Source organism: Aotus nancymaae, unplaced genomic scaffold (genome assembly GCF_030222135.1).
Source record: "Aotus nancymaae isolate 86718 unplaced genomic scaffold, 86718_ANA_hifiasm-v0.15.2.pri h1tg000039l, whole genome shotgun sequence".
NCBI lineage: Eukaryota > Metazoa > Chordata > Mammalia > Primates > Aotidae > Aotus > Aotus nancymaae.
Genome location: NW_026988453.1, coordinates 3,941,551 through 3,962,903, shown reverse-complemented (window position 1 = coordinate 3,962,903; position 21,353 = coordinate 3,941,551). Strand labels below are relative to the sequence as shown.

General features: G+C 40.9%; 1 protein-coding gene across 4 annotated transcripts in view; it reads right to left on the bottom strand.

The window, feature by feature from the left end:
* Positions 1 to 21,099, bottom strand: part of CAMSAP2 (calmodulin regulated spectrin associated protein family member 2) — a 112,206-nt gene extending 91,107 nt beyond the window's left edge. For all 4 annotated transcript variants that reach the window (XM_012459556.2, XM_064360214.1, XM_012459557.2 and 1 more), the window contains exon 1: positions 20,032 to 21,099. In XM_012459556.2, the coding sequence (XP_012314979.2) occupies positions 20,032 to 20,170 (139 nt within the window). In that variant the 5' untranslated portion in view covers positions 20,171 to 21,099. The remainder of the gene's footprint in view (positions 1 to 20,031) is intronic.
* Positions 21,100 to 21,353: the final 254 nt, after the last annotated feature.

The window sequence follows — 21,353 nt, the reverse complement described above, 5'->3', positions numbered from 1 at the left end:
AAGTTATTTTCTGAGTATATGCCAAAAAGGGACTACAAGACAAGGAGAAAAGTTTTCTGAGTCTAGCGGCTCTTGGCAAAGTATTCCCACATTCATAAGTCAGCTCTACAGAATGAATTCTAAGATTCCAAAAACTAATTTCAATGACACTCCTCACAAGCAAGAGGTCAACATGGAAATGCACCACAATAGGTATTTCAGGAGACCGCTAGTCCTTGCCAACTGAGAATACAAAATCATTTGCCCAGTTTTATACCTAATGAGCTACGGAACAGAGATTGCCTAACTTATTCTATCTCTTTGCCTCAAGACTCCTGCCATCTCTTCCTTTGTGCTTATTAGCTTGTTGACACCACTGAGAAAGAATTACAGCAATTGTTTAGGAGAGATCTACTCTAAAAAATCCCTTACACTAGTAAACCACTGATATCTCCACAGTACCACTGACCACTCCCCATCCTACCTGAAAGACTTCCTGGGCACCCAACTGACAAGTAAGACTAAGGCACAAGTAGTAGTTTAGAAATGGGAGATGGGAAGGAAACCAAAATCTCCTCCAAAGTTTTTCTTTCCTGCTAGCCGCTTCCCTTTAAGAATGCCAAGCTAGCCGGGCGCGGTGGCTCATGCCTGTAATCCCAGCACTTTGGGAGATGGACGTGGGCGGATCACGAGGTCAGGAGATTGAGACCATCCTGGCCAATAAGGTGAAACCCCATCTCTACTAAAATATATGTATTTTTAAAAATTAGCCAGGCGTGGTGGCGCACACCTGTAGTCCCAGCTACTCGGGAGGCTGAGGCAGGGGAATCCCTTGAACCTGGGAGGTGGAGGTTGCAGTGAGCCGAAATCGCACCACTGCACTCCAGTCTGGCAACAGAGAAAGATTCTGTCTCAAAAAAAAAAAAAAAAAAAAAAAAAGAATGCTAACCCTACTATTCCAATGTCCACCCCGACTTCCAAAGTCTGCTCCCAAATCAACTTAAGCACAGGCATATGTATTTGATGGCAGCAAAATTACCAAAACAAACAAGAGAAACAAAATAACTTCTCAGTGTTTTACAAGTTTTCTTGCCTATTCTACTCTGTATCTCTTCCTCTTCCTCTCCGTTTCTTACCTGGGCTCAATGCTTCTCATGGAAGCAGGACAAGAATGAGGTATGTCCCACAGAGGTGGGGCTTCTGAGTTAGAGGTTAACATGGAGCTGCAACTATAGAACCTGATAGCTCTGTCCTGAGACTTAGCCAGTCCCTCACCTGCCTTCTCTCTGGAAAGTAAGGTTCTGAAGCCAGCGATCCCATCACTGATCTTAGCTGTTTCCTAATAAGCAGCTTTAATATAAGCTCAACAACACCACAGTACTAACCAAAACTGGTACTTTGAAAAATCTGTTCACAAAGTATGAATATACTCCTTAACAATTTTCACCTTAATGTTTTTTAAAAAGTTCCTACTACTAAAAAAAAAAATCTTCATCACACAATATTATAATAATTATTGCACATTCATTTTCTTTATTTTTTTTTTTTGAGATGGAGTCTCACTCTTGTCATCCAAGCTGGAGTGCAATGGCCCAATCTCAGGTTACTGCAACCTCCATCTCCCGGGTTCAAGCGATTCTCCTGTCTCAGCCTCCCAAGTAGCTGGGACTACAGGTGCTCACCACCAACGCCCAGTTGATTTTTGTATTTTTAGTAGAAAACAGGTTTTGACATGTTGGACAGGCTGATCTCGAACTCCTGACCTCGTGATCCACCCACCTTGGCCTCCCAAAGTGCTGGGATTACAGGTGTGAGCCACTGTGCCCAGCCTTGAATGTTCACTTTCTATACCAGCATGGTTCTAAGGAACTCAAGGAATTAGAAATAATCTCTCCACCCTCAAGGAGCCAGTAATTTACAAAACTCTAAACAGACAGACAGATAGAGTTAAGCAATTCAGAAATTAGAGACAATACTAAGGAGGAAATGATTAAGCACCAAATGAAAGAAATAAACAATTAAGTACTGAAAAGTTCAGAAGGGGGAGCATCACACTGGGGGTACACAACTTCATCTTTAAAAAAAAAACAGAATTGCAAGAATAGGCAGAATTTTAGTCAGAAAAAAGAGCCTTTCTAAATGTAAGGAGAGAGATGAGAGAAAGAGGAGGGTAAAAAAATGTGAAGAGACACCAAATTGAACAATCTGGGTGGAGAGAAGGGTTCATGTGAGAAAGCAGTAAGAGGCAAAGCTGGAATGGGAGAGGCTGGTGATGAAGACTTGAAAGAAGCATTTATCTTTTAAACACAAGGCCTTGGTATACTAGCTAACAAGGAGGTGCTGACAGTTTCACAGGAGAGTGTCACATTAAGACTGATGTTCTGAAACAATCTGGTATTTAATATTGATAGCTATAAAAATCAGAGATAGACAATTACTGTACAGAGATAAGGAAATGAAGTTCAAAGGCAATAGCAAAAATGGAAAGTACAGAACATAAGAGACCAACTGCTAAAGACAAAACATACCCAGGAATAAAGCAAAGAGGGGGGTAAAGATGGAAATCAAGAATAACCAAGCCTACATTTTGAGGGAAACAGTGATATCACTAATAGAAAAATGAAAATCAGAGGCAGCACCAATTCCAAAGGCAAGATTGAAAACTGTTTTAGACGTATTGAGTTTGAAATAAAAGCAAAAATATCCAAGTGGAAATATCCAATAAGCAGCTGGAGATATAGGACTCTGGAAAGAGGTCAAGAGTGGATGTATCAATTTGGGATTTTGGTGACATCTAAAAATATCATCCTCATTTAATAATTGAAAACATTTTCCTTTCTTCATAACTGCATCACCCAGTATTGAGCCGGCCTTAAACTGAATATAGCTGCCTCAGCATGATGGTGAAGCTCAGTTTTAAACTGCAGAATGTAGTGCTGGTATTCATCTACATTTGAGTACTGTACGAAATAAACAGAAACTTCTAGTAGAACAATTGTAAAAGGAAAATTATTTGATTTTAAGATAACTACAAAAAAATGTTAATAATGGATTTTTATTTCCTGTATCAATAAAAAAATGGCTAATATAGGTTATCTGGCATCTAAATATTAGCTGTGAAAAGTAAATGCTCATTATCAGGATTACAGATTTATCTATCATAACCTATACATCCACCTAGCATTTACTTACTGCTTTTACATACATTTTCGTACGTGACCTTTATAATATCTTGTCAGACACTGTCCTAAACATGCATTCTGTCATTCAATCCTGACAACCCTTCTACCCTATTCTACAGATAAAGAACTCAAGAAAGGACATCTTGCCTAGGGGCACATAGCTGATAAGTATACAATTCTAGCTCTATACCATCTTGCCAAACAGACTCAAACATAATAATGATTTGCTAACATCACAAGGATGGAAGGTGGAAGACAAGTGACCAGGGGTTGCTTCCATTTCATTAAACCACACCCACTAACCTAAGTTGTGAAAGGGTAAGTTTTAAAAAGACCCCAATGCAAGGAAAAGGGAAGGATCCATAGCAAATCAAAGACTATTTCAAGAATACAACAAAAACAGATTTTTCAACACTCAAGAGAATGTAAAACTTCATATTGAATATGAAACAAGTCATTTTAAAAACAAGTCTTCAAGAGCTAAATGTACTTAAAACTTCAAAGTAACTATCATTTTACCAATGGCACAAGAGTATTATTTAAAAAAACAGTTTGGAATTGTACCACATTTAAAAAAAAAGAACTGAAATAGCAAATTAGAAAATGAACAGCAAAATCAAAGATAAGAGGTTTCACTCTCTCCCTAACCTCAGAATACAAAAAGTAAGAAATTAATACTGACAGAAAGGCTGAGTGAAATACCACTGCTAGAACTGCAAAGGGTAAGAGACAAGTTTTTCTTGTATACCATGACTTAAGCAGAACATAACTTAATCGTGTTACTGTAAGTCCTGACTAGATCTAAGTTTTGAAATTAACATACACCTGAAATGCTTGAGATACAGGTAGAGGGAGCAAAGACAGTATTGCTCAAGGCAATTTTCTATAAAACTGGGTTACCTACCAGTTGCAGCCACATTTCAGCAAGTGACACAGATTTCTTTAAAACGATAAAGGGGCAGGAGGCAAGAGGGGAGTGCATTTCAGAGAAATCATCACACTAAATCATGGGGACACTGCCTTATTTTCCAAATTAAAAAACAGTTTCTAAAATAATTACTATTATAGAACTTGTAAGTTTCAAAGAACTCCAATTGAAAGTAAGCCACAGATTCTGAACCTGAAATTAACCAAAAGATGGCTACCTCGTCTCACTATAAGGTACCTCAAAGAGAACAAGATACTCATCTGTCCTCTGTCACTAGTAAACACAGCACGCACTCAAGTATTTACCAAAATAATATTTGGGCACAGGTGGCTCAGGACTGTAATCCCAGCACTTTGGGAAGCCAAGACGGGTGGATCACTTGAGGTCAGGAGTTCGAGATCAGCCTGGCCAAAATGGTGAAACCCTGCCTCTACTAAAAATACAAAAATTAGCCAGTTGTGGTGGTGTGTGCCTGTGATCCCATTTACTTAGGAGGCTGAGGCCAGAGAATCACTTGAACCCGGGAGGTGGAGGCTGCAGTGAGCTGAGATTGCACCATTGCACTCCAGACTGGGTGACAAAAGCAAGAGTCCATCTCAAAAAAAACCAAACAAACAAAAAAAAGGAAATCAACCAAAAGACATAAAGATGATCAGTAACATTTAAAACTTCATAGTACCAGTAATCAAAGAAAGTTATCAAAATGGCAAACCCACTGTTGACAAGGATGTACTAACATGAATACTCTCATATAGGACCAAAGGGCAAGGATCATGTCTGCCTTATTTAACATGATATGGATCTCTAGGGTCTAACTCAGTGCCTGGTACATGGTAAACAAAGATCCGATGAATTTTTAAAAATGTTATTAAAAAAAAAATTCTAGTCACTAGGCTTTTCCAGAAAGTACGCCCAGATTTCAAATCTCCCCTCAAGTTTACTACTTGATTCTGCACTAGTAATCATTATTTACTCCCTGTACATGCTTTGAAAAACTTTAGCTTTCTCTGGGCCACTCTTAATTTCTGTGATAGCAATCCCTCCCAAAAACAAGTATGTTTTCAGTTTACCTACATTCACTACCTACATTCATTCTGAAATTTGGTAAAAATTTGGGCTTTGAGAAAGTTTAGGCTTTAGATTTCAAAAGATTCGGTTGAGTCCTAATTTTACCATTTATTTTTTTCTTTTTTTTTTTTTTTTTTTTTTTTTTTTTGAGAAAGTCTCACTCTGTTGCCCAGGATGGAGTACCTGCTCTCAGCTCACTGAAACCTCCAGCTCCTGGGTTCAGGTGATTCTCATGCCTCAGCCTCCCAAGTAGCTGGAACTATAGGTATATACCACCACACCCAGCTAATTTTTGTATTTTTAGTAGAGATGGGGTTTCAACATGCTGGCCAGACTGATCTTGGACTCCTGACCTCAGGTGACCACCTGCCTTGGCCTCCCAAAGTGCTGGGATTACAGGCAGGAGCCACTGTGCCCGGCCCAATCATTTACTTGATACAGGATCTTGAGTTCAGTAATTAACTTCTCTGAGTTTTAGTTTCTTCATATTCTACAAATATGCTGCCTACACCTACTCTGACCTCAACTTCCTCCACTTCCCACAGGCCACTATGTTCCGAACACCCAACTCTTGCTTTTGCTAGAACATGCCAGGTTCAGACCTTTTGGCCCGTGCACTAGAGGTCTTCTGCCTCTAATGTTTCTCCCCTTAACTGGATGAATGGCTGGCTCTTTCCATTCAGATCTCAGTTAAATGTAACCTCCTCAAACACACTTGCCCTGATCGCCCAATCACTCACTATAGGTTAATTCTCTAGAGAACAATTACTACTATCCCATAATATTATGTTTATTTATCTTCCTCCTCTCACTATAAGGTACCTCAAGGAGAGCAAGACACTTATCTGTCCTGTGTCACTAGTACCTGAAACACAGCACGCACTCAAATATTTACCAAAAGAATGTACACAAGTACCTACACAGAACCTTGCCTTCAAAGAAGGTACCAATTAAAGGTTAGCTCCTCCGGCCCTCCACATTATTACCAAACGTGGTAAGTGTAGTACAGCATTCCTGAGCTTAAATTATCACCTCCACTCCTCCCATTACCCTATGAGGCCAAAGCACGTCTTCTGAGCTCCAGATCTTTATAAGCCACCAGCCTACTCAGCTCTTCACTTGGGTGTCACAAAGACACCTAACTCAAAATGGAAGCCGGGTTTCTCAGTGAGCAGGGAAGCTACAAACATGGAAAAAGGAAAGACGAGAGTGAACTCTGTGGCACTGGTTGGAATGGGAAGTGTCAGTATAAACACATGATGTTTCAGATATATATCTCTTTATATACATGGACAGCAAAAGAAATAGATTTAGCTATACATTATGTATATATGTGTATGTTTGCTATCTGTCTGCTAAATAACACTGTTAGCAATAAGTCTAGCAGCTATATCTTGGTTTCTAATACCTTTGCCACCAAAAGCAACAGGGCTCCTTGAAGAAGTGTTTCCAGGGCTGGAGCACGGAAAGTACAAGATATGCTTAGAACATCTTTTCTGTGTGTATGTGCTGGAAAGTAAGGAAATGATAACAAATAATGGAGCCATGTCAAAAGAACACAGGATCCAGATGGAAGGGGATGCCATTGGCTAAAACTGGGAAAATGTGAGCATCAGAATAAATAATAAAGAATTATAACCCACTGAATAAAACACACCTCAATGGGTCCATCCTGATACAAATAAATAACAAATTAAAAAGGAAGCTCTTTCTTGTGGTAGAATACCAACTAATAAATGGGGAAAAAAAGGATAGTAATAATAGCAATAATTGGTTCAGGCAAGAATCATTACTGTATTCTAAAATGGTAGGTAACAGATTAATGAACAGGATATTTTGAATTATCTCCCTATAAATTACTTACTAATTTAAAGTGGAAAAATAATTTTATAATGGAGAAAACTGGCAGCTACTACTTAGCCCAAGTGATCAAAGTTAACATCACCTATACTGGAACAAACATTATGTGTCCCCTGATATGACTTACTGAGAATACAACATCTCTTCTGCAGTAGTCTATCAGGCTTCTATAACTTGAACCTATTCTAACTTGAATAAAGAAACCTTAAACAAATCCAAATTTAGAGACAGTCTATAAAATAACAGACCTATTGTTTTTATAAGAAGTATATTTTAATAAAGGGAAAAAATCAACACAACGAAGATTTCCCATGCCTCCCCTGCCTTCCTGGCACCACTATGTATGAGGGAGTATGTCAAGTTGTTCTGATCTTGGAAGACATGGGGAGTAAGGAGACTCATTTGTCTGAGTATCTTTGTTCTGGGGCTGACTGGCTGCCAAGTGGTTTGTCTCTGGGTGCCTCTCAGGCACCCTTGCCCAAGTCTCCTGGGGAATGCAGGGCTGGTGCTATACAGAGGCAACAGGGCACATCTGCTGACGCAGAGACAGCTGGTGGTCATGGTAGTGGCAGTGACAGCAAGAGCAGTACAGCAGTGGGTCTGTCAGAGGGGAGCAGGGAGGAGTGAATGGAAGAGAGAGGATAAGGGAAGTAGGAAAGAGGGAAGAAGGCCAAAGGTAGGGCAGCACCAGTGGGCAGAAGTAGTAAGGGTTTAGGAGATGGTCTCCAGTCCCTGGGTCTCCATCAGCTCTTGTCTGAGAGCAGGACTCTGTGTAATTTGTTGTTCTTCCTACTCTCTAGGTATTCCTATCAATACCAGTACCCACATAAGGACTGCATCATTGTCCCAGTCATTTAGACCAAGGGTGGAGGGGGATATCTGCTAAATCAGGGCCCAAAACTCCAGAACAGAGAAGAGGAACACACAGGAGGTACCCAGTCAGCTTCTGCAGAGAACTGGCTGTCTATACCAGACTCACAAGGCAAAATTTTGGCAAGAGCTAAGACAATGCCTAAGAAAGGGGCTTAAAATCCAGCCAGCATACAGCTAAGGGTGCTTTTTTTTCTTTTTTTGAGATGGAGTTTTACTTCCGTTGCCCAGGCTGGAGTGCAGCGGCACAATCTCAGCTCACTGTAACCTCCACCCACCGAGTTCGAGCAATTCTCTTGCCTCAGCCTACCGAGTAGCTGGGACTACAGGCATACACCACTGGCTAATTTTTTGTATTTTTTAGTAGAGACGGGGTTTCACCATGTTGGCCAGGGTGGTCTCCAACTCCTAACCTCAAGTGATCACCTGCCTCAGCCTGCCAAAGTGCTAGGATTACTGGCATGAGCCACCACGCCCAGGCTGGTGCTTTATCTTCAAAAGTGTTAGTATTATGAAAGATACAGACTGAAGAACTATTCCAAGTTAAAGGAGACTTAAGAGACATGACAACTAAATGTGAAGCATGATCCTGAATTGGGAAACAAAATAGCAATAATGGAAATCAAAACAACTAGCAAATCTGAATATGGGCTGTGAATTAGATAATGATATCACATCAAGGTTAAATTTACCAATTTTTAACTGAGATTATGTTCGGGAACTATCCTTCATTTTAGGAGATACACACTCAAGGAGAGTGAGGTACAATATCTCTAAGATATTCTAAAAGGGTTCAGAAATACTATATATATTTATATCCTATATGTATGCACACACACATACACATGTTATATATACATTGCTGGGCATGGCAGCTCATGCCTGTAATCTCAGCACTTTGAGAAGCCGAGGCAGGCAGCTCATTTGAGGTCAGGAGTTCGAGACCAGCCTGGCCAACATGGTGAAACCCTGTCTCTACTAAAAATACAAAAATTAGCTGGGTGTGGTGGCATGTACCTGTAACCCCAACTACTCAGGAGGCTGAGGCAGGAGAATTGCTTGAACCCAGGAGTTGGAGATTGCAGTGAGCTAAGACCGTGCCCCTGCATTCCAGCCTGGTAACAGAGCAAGACTCTGTCTCAAAAAAAAAAAAAAAGGTCAGGTGCAGTGGCTCACGTCTGCAATCCCAGTACTTTGGGAGGCTGAGGTAGATGGATTGCCTGAGGTCAGGCGTTTCAGACCAGCCTGGCCAACACAGTGAAACCACATCTCTACTAAAAATACAAAAAAAAAAATTAGCTGGACATGGTGGTGGGCGCCTATAATCCCGGCTATTCAGGAGGCTGAAGCAGGAGAATCGCCTGAACCTGGGAAGTGGAGGTTGCAGTGAGCTAAAATAACACTACTGTACTCCAGCCTAGGCAACAAAGGCAAAACTCCACCTCAAAAAAAAAAAAAAAAGTATATATGTATGTGTGTGGGAGGGAGGCAGGGAAAAGGAATGAGAGAGAATAAAACAAATGGGACAAAATATTAACAGTTGGTAAATCTGGGTAGAAATTATTTGGGAATTCTTTATACTATTCTTATACATTTGAAATTATGTTGAAAAAAAGTTATGAAACTTCAAAATGCCCCAAACCAATCTTTTCTCCCAAACTTGATCTTTCAGTGTTCCCTACATCAATCAAGTACACCACTATCCATGGGGTTGCACAAACCAGAAACCTAAGAGTCATCATTATTGCCTCTGTCTCCTTTAACTCCTAAAAAAAATCCATTACAGAATCCAGTCCAAAGTCTTCCCCTTCTCACAATTTCAAACTCCAGGTTCTGGTTCTCGCTTGTTCAGGCAACCCACACTTTTTAATCTTAATTACTACATTTACTCCGAATTTCATCTTTCCACATTCACTCTGCTCTGCGCTCCAAATCATTCTCTACTGTAGCCAGAATTTGCTTATTTCCTATAAGCAAATTTGGTCATGTCACACACACCAGCCCTATCCCCAAGGGTTTCCAATGACTTCTCTAAGGATTAAAATCCTTCCTCTGGCCTCCAAGAATGGAATGATCATATCCCTGCCAGTCACATTCAGTTCCCGGAAACCATGCTCTCTTTTATTACAGAGCCTCTGTACGTTCTGAGCCCTTGCTTTGGAATGCTCTTTCTCCCTTTTCTTAACCCCATTTCAAATTCTCAGGGGCCAGTGATCCATTCAGTTATGGTCTAATTTCTCCCCAGTAAAGAGAAAGAATATAGCATTTATCCTGTTTTCCCTGAACCTCAGTCTAATAAAATTTTACTTTTGAGACTATTCAATTCTACTATAAAAGATGAGTAAGTTTGTAAAATGTAGGTGAAATGTTTGGAGATATTTTAAGTATATAAAGGAGCTAGTTTTAAAAGTTTGTTAAACATATAATTGATAGAATGTGTTAAATAAAGGTAAGCAGTTAATAGAACACATACATTAACATAGAAAGGGATGAGGAAAACAAGATATCTAATATTTATGAGGCATCTATGTATTAAACATTCACCATACACTAAATATACAAAGTACTAGATATTCATGGCATAGTAAATATGCATGACACTAAACAAGAGTCAATGAACACATGAGCACAATATTCATGAGTCCTTAATTCAGCTACCCATTGTTGATGCCACTCTGGCCCATGTGTCCTCTGCCCAAAGAACACAAAGCCCATGGCTATCACCAGGCTTACGGCAAGCTACAGCTGTGGCAGGCTTCCTTGTCCCATGTCTGTCTAATAGAGCAAGTGTGTGTGGCACTGGTCTGTGTCCCTGTGGGCCTCTTTGTTCAAACCTCGGCTCTGGTCCTGGTGATCAAACTATCAACAGAGAAGGTTAGTGTAGTAGAGAGAGGACATATGAACAGTATATACTGCAGGATTCAGGGAGTGTGGTCCTTCCTCTTTGTTTGCACCTTATCCTAAGTGTTGTAACCCATCCTATCTCTTTCCTCTTGCTTCTCACCATAAATTGATTTAACAAATCACATAATTTGAGCATTTTAAGTTGTACTGTGAGCTTTCTGCTCTACGGTAGTTTTGTACGGCATGTGATTGGAGGCTACCATTGGATCAAGGTGATTTCCCACACAGCACTCAGGGTAATCAAATAATAAAGGGAAAATTATTTTTAAAACAGCATTCCAGCTAATAAATAGAGAAGTCATGATAGAGAGATAACCAGACATTAAGTATCTTGTGGTAGAAGTACATACCAACTATAACATATACCAAAAAAAAAAAAAAGTAAATGTAATCAATCCTCTAGATCCAACTATCAATTTATAATGAATACAGAGGACAAACAGAAACTTGTTAATATAATGGAGCTCCAAACTGTGGGAAACTTTATAGGACAAATAGTCTGGTTTCTCCAACAAATAAACTACAAGGAAGATAAAATGAGATGGAGAAGGAGCCTATACTTTAAAGAAAAAAAAATCTTCTGGTCATGTAAACCTGAAAAAGAAAAAAAAAAAAACAATGTAAAGAGACATCAACCAATTACAAAGCATGGCTTTTAGATGGATACTGACTAGAACAATGAAACTGTAAAATAAAAATAAAAAATATTTACGAGACAATCAGAAATACTAGTATTGATGGTATGGAATCCTGTGATGGCAACAGTACTGTGATAGCTGTGCCATGATTACATTTAAAAAAGGGAGCGGACTTACAGAAATACATACTGATATATGTATAGATGTGATGACATGATGTTTGGAATTTCTTTCAAATAATTGACAGTGAAGGGGGGTGTTTAGAGATGAATCAAGATTGGCCATAAGTTCATGAATGCAGAGGCTGGATGATGGATACAAGAAAGATTATTGTTACTGTATATATTTGAGATTTTCTATAATCAATGCTTCTGTCTGTTTAAAGAGAAAGAAAAAAGCAAGAGAAGAGTGTAGAACTTTCATTAGGGAAGAGCTCTGAACGGTGTGGTACCTACCACAGATATGAGACCTAGAAATGCTACAGCCATTTTCTTTTTTTTTTTGAGATGGAGTCTCACCCTGTAGCCCAGGCTGGAGTGCAGTGGCGTGATCTCAGCTCATCGCAACCTCCGCCTCCTGGGTCCCGGTTCAAGCAATTCTTCTGTCTCGGCCTCCAGAGTAGCTGGGATTACAGGCGTGTGCCACCATGTCCAGCTAATTTTTGTATTTTTAGTAGAAACGGGGCTTCACCATGTTGACCAGGCTGCTCTTGAACTTCTGACCTTGTGATCCGCCCGCCTCGGCCTCCCAAAGTGCTGGGATCACAGACATAAGCCACCATGCCTGGCCACTACAGCCATTTTCTACCATGATACTAGACAGCCTGACAATGAAGTCCACACATGAACAAGGGTGCAGCTAAAAGAATCACAGAGAAATGAAGCTATGGCCCTGATGAAATCAAAACCAAAGCCCACCCCACTTGAGGACTTTTTCATAAACAATAAATCTTGTTTTTCTTCCTTTTTTTTTTTAATCCTCTTTACTGTTAGCCAATTTGAGGTGGATTTTCTGTTACTACAAGTGAGGACAGCATAACTGATACAATCTCCCATTTACTTTCAACCTAATCATGTTTCTGTCTCTATATTCCCCTCAAAATGTTCTCAGCAAAGTCATCAAAACTTCCTTCTTGCTAAATCCAACGGATCTCTTTGAGAGTTCTCGCATAACCTTTCTCACTACACCTTATATTCCTTCATCCTCAATGTTCTCTTCCCTTGTCTTCTGAGACTCCACATTGCCCTGGTTTTCTTTTTTTCTCTCTAATTACTCTATGCCTATCCCCTTTGTTGGCTCGCCTGTCTTGAGTCCTTTCTTTCTCCAAATTCTCCCTCTAAGAGACTGGCAGTCAGCTGGGTAGGGTAGCTCACACATGTAATCCCAACACTTTGGGAAGCTGAGGCAGGAGGAGTGCTTGAATCCAGGAGTTTAAGACCAGCTTGGGCAACATAGTGAGATCCCATCTCTACAAAACATTTTCAAAAAAATTAGCCAGGCATGTAGTCCCAGCTACTCAAAAGGCTGAGGCAGGAAGATGACCTGAGACCAGAAATTTGAGGCTGCAATATGATCACATGACTGCACTTGGCTTGGGTGACAGTGAGACCTTATCTCTTAAAAAAAAAAAAAAAAAGTGATGGCCAATTGAGGTGGCTCACGCCTGTAATTCCAGCACTTTGGGAGGGCAAGGCGGGTGGATCACCACGTCAGGAGTTCACAACCAGTCTGGTAAATGTGGTGAAAATTCCATCTCTACTAAAAACACAAAAAATTAGCTGGGTGTGGTGGTGAGCGCCTGTAATCCCAGCAACTCAGGAGTCTGAGACAAGAGAATTGCTTGAACCCGAGAGGTGGAAGTTGCAGTGAGCTGAAATGGCGCCACTGCACTCCAGCCTGGGTGACAGAGCAAGACTCCGTCTCGAAAAAACAAAACAAAACAAACAAGTGACTTGTGACTGGTAGTCACCTACTTTTTAAATTTTAATTACCACCTATAGTTCTCATCCCTAAAGTCTTCTAAGCTCCATACATGAATTTCCACAGGCCTAATGCACACACCACCATTTTATATGTTCCTCAAACTCAATACGGTTCTTTGACCCCTTTCTGTTAAACACATACACTGGCCCTCTTCCGTTGCTCCCTTTCTCATCAAACAGAATCAACCTTAACACTTCCCAAGATCTCACCTTTTCTTCCACATATCCAATCAATCACTAAGCTTTATCCTTTTCATTCTTCCGCTTCTTTCCATACGCACTGCCACCATCACATTCAAGACGCCATCATCTCTCACCTGAACCATAATAACTTCCCAACTGGTTTCCTCCTTCATAACTCTTGGTCCTTCTCCAATTTATTTTCCACTGTTTCCAAGACATCTTTTTTAAAATTGTGGTAAAATATACATTATGTAAACTTTACTATTTTAGCCATTTTTAAGTGTATTCCAAGAGATTTTCTAAAAACAAATCTTCTGGTGATATCACCTTGCTTGAAATAGAAACTGAGTAGCTCAGGGTCCAGGTGGGAAGGAGACTTCTCACAAGGTCTACTCTTTTATACCTCTAAGTTTTGAATCTGTACCTGTATACATACTTAAAAAATATTTTTAACTCAGTAAATTTTCAAGAATCTATAATCAAGAGCTCTAGCATCTATTTTTTTAAAGGGTAGATAATAGAAAATATTTCTGCTGTTTCAAAATCTGATATGAGACAAATTTCTAGAAAACATGTAAATTAGAAAGTAAGTTTACATGGTCAGCAATCTATTTTTAATGTTATCATTGTCCAGGCACAATGGCTCACAGCTGTAATCCCAGCACTTTGAGAGGCTGAGAGAGGCGGATCACTTGACCCCAGAAGTTCGAGATCAGCCTGGCCAACCTCATCTCTAATAAAAATCCAGGAAGAGTACAACACAGAGGTTAAGATACAAATTTCAGTATCACAAAGGCTTAGACTCTAATTTTGTTTCCACTGCTTACAAGCTGTATGATCAAGGGCAAGTTAGTTAACACCTCTAAATCTGTCTCATTGTTTATTTAAAAAAGAGCAAACTATCATATATTTCCTAAATTCTTATTTTCAACTTGAATCTTTGTGAAACCGGTATGTCTTATAATTAATTTGTACGTCAACGCACCAAAAAAAAAACCCTTCTTGGATCACAATAGTGTGTCTTATAATATTTATAGCAGTGATTCTCAACCTGGGCTCCTTTTGCTCCCCAGGAGACATCTGGAGATGTCTGGAGACATTTTAGGTTGTCACAACCAGGGTAGGAGTAGGTGTAGGGGTAGGGAACACTATTAGCATCTAGTGGGTAAAGGCCACAGATGCTGCTAAAATCCCATAATGCACAGGACAGACCCCAACAACAAAGAATTATCTGGCCAATAGTTTTGCAGTTGAGAAATCCTGTTTTAGAGTCTTAGAACAAATAAAAAAATAATATCTACTTAATATGTTCACTCAGAATTAAAAGAAATAACACATATTAAAATGCTTAGAAGAGTAATTAGCACAAAGTACATGTTTAATAAACTTAATAGTTTTTCTTTCTTTTTAATCCAATGTGCTTAGGATAATTTACTAAATAAATACCAAATTCCTTCACCTCACCCTTCACACAATTCTGTCCTAGTTTGTCTTTCAAGCTGGCTCTCTCACTGCTTCATTACATAAACCTCATCCCATCAATCTGGTCTATGTTGTTCATTAGCACTACCTGGGGTTCACAACTCCATACCTACACCCAAACCATTTCCTCCATCTACAATGCCTATTTTCCATTCAGCCTGACTCTCTTCAGGATATAGCTTAAATGCCACCGCCACTAGAGAGGCCTTCCTTCACAGACCACTGATGAGGCTGGAAGAGACCTCCCCACTGCCACTCGACTGTATCATACCCCCACCAATCTCCCTCTGACTGTCATAGTTCCAATTATATGCCTCTTATCTTATTTCCGACCTCTACTATAGTTATACATTTATCATACCTTCCCTACTAAAGCATAAACTCTTAAAGGCACAGCTTAAACACACAGACGCTGTTGAATCAGACCATTCTCCTAAACTTTCTCCTTCCAGGGCTTCAGTGTTACTACACTTTCTTCTCTGTCAATGGCATCGCAATTCAACCTGTCAATCACCAAATCTCAAAATCTCAGGTAACCTCATACTTCTTAAAACCTCAGGTAACCTCGTCTTCTTATAGATTCCCTTTTCATTTAAACCACTTCCCACGTACCCAGTCACTTAGAAATACTAGAGATTAAATCTCTGCAACATTTTTTCTATCATTTGCCTCCTTTCCATTTTTTTGACTTCTACCCATAGAGCACAGTAGTTATGAGTATAGACTGAAATCAAATTCCCTGGGTTCAGATCCCAACTCCATCAGTTGGGTAACTCTGGAAGAGTTCCTATGGCCCTGGGCCTCACTTTCCTCCTCAGTAAAATTGGAATGAGCAGTTCCACCTCATAAGGCTGTCGTAAGGATTAAAATGATACAGTATGTGTAAAGTGCTTGAGACACAGTAAGAGCTCAACAAGTATTAGCAGCTTTATTTTATTTTACTTTATTTTTTGAGATGAGGTCTCGCTCTTGTCGCCCAGGCTGGAGTACAACAGCACGATCTCGGCTCACTGCAACCTCCGCCACCCGGATTCAAGCGATTCTCCTGCCTCAGCCTCTCGAGTAGCTGGGATTACAGGTGCTTGCCACCACGCCCAGCTTATTTTTGTATTTTTAGGAGAGATGGGGTTTCACCACATTGGTCAGGCTAGTCTCAACCTACTGACCTCAGGTGATCCACCAGCCTCGGCCTCCCAAAGTGCTGGGATTACAGGCGTGAGCCACCACGCCTGGCCTATATTAGCAGCTTTATTATCATACCCCCTCCTACTTCAAGACTTGATGAACTCTCTTTTTTTTCCATATTGGTTTTATAAATTCTTCTATTGACTACAAAGTCAAAGACAAAGGACCTCATCTCTTGCCCAGACTACTGCAATAATGTCCCAAATGGACCGCTCTGCTGCGGGTCTGTCTTAACCACAATGCTACCCACTACTCTCAACAATCTTCATGTATGCACAAGAGTCAGATCTTACATAGGACTCTGACAGCAAGATCTGTTAAGACAGACAACTGTAACGAGGTATATTTATAATAGGAAATATTTTATATCACTAAACTAGGATAAAAAGGGGAATAACAGTTGAGAAGATTGAAGTGATAAACTGACACTAGGAAATGGGCCTTGAATTCCAAATTCAAGAATTTAGCAAGAGTGTCACAAGAGCTTTTGCACCTATCATTTCCCCCAAAGGAATTAAAGGAACAGAACATTTAAAGAAAATTCAGTAAAATCTTTGTTTAAATGGGTTAAGCTCTTCAAATATAGAAAAGACACAAATAGTTGAACTTCTTCCTCCTTTGCAATTTAGATGATCTATTTACTGTTTCAAATTCATCTATAAAAATTTATTCTTCATTTAATCAAACATTTAATGTATCTGCATTCTTCCACAAAATAAACTATTAAAATTTGGGCTATCTGTAATACTTTTGTAATACTACTGTAAAGAGAAGAAAATGATTCAAAGCTCTTGACATAAGACTTCAAATTACGTAAATATTCCATATCTGCTTTCTAGGTATTACACTACCAGTGTTTATTTTTTTTAAGTTCAATTACCTTGTTCTCTGTTCACAACTTATTTATAGTCATTTAAAAGCTATCATTTTAAAAGACTTTTACAATATATGGTTATAAAATTGACTACTTTTTCAGTACATCAAAAATTAGAAAGTTTCTAAGAGAAAACACCAAATCAGTGCCTGAAGACCCTGTATGTCATTGCTAAAGGAGTGATTTTAGTAAACCATACTTGAAAGCTGGGCTAATTTTTTGAGTAGCTGAATATAATTAGGTAATATCTTTGAAATATACTGTCTATTAACCTTTCCTGCACAAGAGTATCTGCAGAAAATAAATAATATTTACATCCAAAAAAAATTAAAATTCCTAATTTTTTTCTATTCACCACATATAAATTTATCTTTTGAAAGACTGTTGATAAAGACTGTTGTAAACAAAATGTACAAACATAACATTCTAAATAATGTATTAATATATTGTTACTAAGTCACTTAAGGTCTTTTAAACTTGTTTTTCATCCCATGTGAATACAGTCTTTTCATCCATTCCAACTGCTGCCAAGGCAAAAGTAATAACCAACAATATAATCTAAAACATCTGAAAATAAATTAAGATTTGTACAGTTTTTAAAGAAAAAATGTTAGACTTCAATAGGTACTATGTGCACATTTTTCACACTTGCAGATAAAAGGGTTACTCTGCAGAATGGTATAGAGTAATAAGCAAAGACTTCAGAGGCAGACAAGCAGAATACATCACTTGCCAGATGTTTAATCTCATGCAAATTAATCTGTGAGCTAGTTACCTTATCTGCAAAATGAGAACAGTATCTACAAGGTTGCTGCAGGAATAAATGAAGCAATGCATTCAGAGTGCTGGATATATAACAGGAGTGTCCCACCTCCACCAATATTTTATTACCTTCTGGAGTCAGACCTCAAATCAAAACTCATCTCTGCCACTTACTAACACTGTGATAGTAGGAAAGTTAACCTCTCTATGCACTGACTTCCTCATATTTTTTAAATGGGGAACACACTACCTACATCAGAGAGTTGTTATGCATCCCTAACGTACAACTTAATGCAAAGCATCCAGCAGAGTGCCTGGCAGACATCAGATTCCACCGATACCAGATTCCCTTCATTTCCTTTCTTCTTCAGGTGTGTTCAATGTGTTCAAGTGGTCCACAATCTACCAACCTGCCTGACACATATCCAGAAAGTAGGCCATTTTCTAGTCCTTTGTGTACGCACAGCAAAATTTTGACATCTGTACTATAAGTGTCCTCTCAGTTCCAGATGGAAAGAAAATACTTCTCTTAATCCCTTTGCCTTCCACTTCATACATACTACTTTTCCACATAGGTGACTATGTAAATTTCCCTCTTTCCATGTTTTCTAAGCACTTAAATAGCCTTCATTTGCCATGTAAATAGATACTAGCTTCAGTGTGCTGCTTAAGTTAAAACCAAAATACATCTATTATTCTCACTGCTTATATCAGTGGTGCCAGAATGTTTTCATAAAAAGGCAGTAACACTTTGTGCTTCTTCCTATGAGTTACACTAGACATTTAATTTCAAAGAGATGTTTAAAATTTAAATTATTTGAAAAGGATTTATTACATTTATTCCTGATGCCAGTTTAATATCAAAGCATGAAAATTCAAGTAAAATTAAGGCTGCCATAAACATAAAATCACATCAATGTGAAGTTTCCCCAAAAACAAATTCAAATAATTTCCCAAACACTGAGATTAATCTACTATTTAACTAGGATGTGTAAGTCCTGAAAATACTCAGTTGTGTGTAAGTTTGAGCAGTAAAACCGAACTAAACCATTTACCAAAACATTAATTACATAGTCCTAAAATTGGAAATTAGCCACCCTCCCCACAAAAAAACCCATATTTAACATCTGGAAGTTTGTGAGTACTAAGGAACTTTTCAACAAATATTGCATGTATCTAAAATTCATTAACAAGGGAATAGAAATCTTGGAAAATTACTCTTAAAAGTTACCAAATTACAGAAGCATCTTCCAATGAAAAGCAGCTCCCTAATTTTTGCAGCATTTCACAACATGGGCTCCTAAAGCAACACTAAAGAATCACAACGGGAGGCCCTTTTCCTGTTATTTTGCAAAGACGGGGTTATGGAGGGAGTGCTTAACTGCTACTGTACTATTCAATTTCTGTGTCAACAGCACATGCCTTCAAAAAACTCTTCTTGGAATTTTTGTTTCTTTTAATTTATGAAGCCAAAATACATTTGGAAAAAACACTATGCCTCACTGATAATATGAAATGAAAATAGCACCCTACAGTCAGCAAACTAAACATCGGTTTTAAATAACTGATTTAGTAAGAACCTAAAATGTGTGCAGAAGGCTGATACAGCCTTAAAGAGTAACAGCAAAAATTAATACTGCACTCGACACAGGCCACCTTATATCCGATAGAGCCTGAATAGCAGCCATCATTACAAATGTCAAAGTCAATATAGTACTATGCACCATCCACCTTCTTGCAATAATAAAGAAACCAACTCAGAATTCTTGGTGGTGTAATCACAATTTTGACTGAGGCAGAAATGTATGCAGCACAATGAAGAAAATACCACTCTATTAAAACCACTCTATGTAAAAACATGATAAAATTGCTCACTAGGGCGGGGAAGGGAACACTTCTGCTATCCAATAAAAGGAATCTGGCCAAATCCCACCTGACCATTCACGGGCCCTTCATTGAAGACCAAACCTGCTTTCCTTATTCTCCTTTCTTTCTCCTCTTCCTAGCCTCCCATCATCTCCCTGTACCTGTACGAGAAGACCGGCATGGAGAGGGATTCGAGAATCGGGAACAAAAACCGGGATGTGGACCACATCAGGAGGAAGAGGGGGAGAGAAGGGGTGACACCACTAACCTGTCCCAAAGGCTTTGGCCACCAACCAGGCCAGATTGCAGGCGATTTTGGCCCTGGAGAAATCATAGTGGTCAAAGGGCTTGATGGCTGGAACAATGAACGTCTTTCTCATCTCCCTGGGGTCTGCAGCATCCCCCATCTTTCACGGTGGCTCCTCGGGATGTCCAGGCCCTAACCTTCACATGGCGTGGCCTCGCCGCCGCAGGGGTCGGGAGGGAGGGAGAGGCAAGCTCAAACCATCGGGGCCCGGGCGAGGTCCGCCCGAGCGCCGACGGGGGAGGAGAAGCTCAGCTGTCCGCGCCGCGCGCCTGCCGCCTCCCGCGGGAGCCGCCGCCGCCGCCGCTCCCGGGCATAGGAATGTGGCGGCGCCGTCTCCGTCCGTCCGTCCGTCTGTTCGTCCGTCGGTCCGCCCCGCGCCCGCGCCCCTCCGAGCCACCCGCCCCGCGAGCGCGCGTGTGAGCGAGGCCGCCTCCCCTTTGTCTCGGTTTAGTCACACGGGCTTGGGGGAGGGTGGAGGCTGGAAGGGCCCGGAATTTTAAGGGAGGTGGGGGTTGCCTTCAACAATCACGTTGTGGAAAATGTCCCTGCCATCGCACAGCCCGCAAGCCCTCGCCTCCCTCTCCCCTTTCCTCGGAGCGGGGAGACCCCTCACGTCCCGGGTGGGCGGAGGGACGAGCAGGACGAGCGGGGAGCGCGGGGCGGGGTGGCCCACCCAGCGCAGCCCGGCCGGGGCCCGCGGGAGACGCAGCGGCGGAAAACGTCAAAATCACTGCGGCTCGCAGGCCGCCGCCGGCCCGTCCCCTCCTCTGCGCTCCCTCCCGTCGCCGTCTCCTCCTTCTCCTGCCGTCGCCGCCGCCTCCCGGTCTTCGTCCCTTGCTGACGGCGAAGGTAGTGGCCTGGGAGAGGCCGCGAATTCCAAGCTCGCAGTTCCTGTCTTATCACATCTGTCCTTGTAATTTTTTCCTGCCCTCCTTTCTGCCGCCCGCTGGGTCGTTCCCCCTCAGCCGCCGCCGCCGCCGCTGCGGTTTTCCGGCTGCGGCACTGGACCGAAGAGCAAATGCGGGGACTGAGCATGCGCCCTCGCTCGGCTCCGACCCCCGCCTCCGCCCCCGCCCCGCTTCCCTCCCGCCGCCTGCCCACTGAGCATGCCCAGCCTCGCTCCCCGCCCGCGCCCAGGATTCGGGGCGGCTGCCTTTTAATCATCGCTCTGGAGTACTCGCTTCAGTGGACATCCTCCACGTCTCTGGCTTTTGGCTGCTGCTGCCTGCACTGCTGAGAGAGGAAAGGGAAGGAAGGGAGAAGAGACAGAGAGGCCTGGCAAT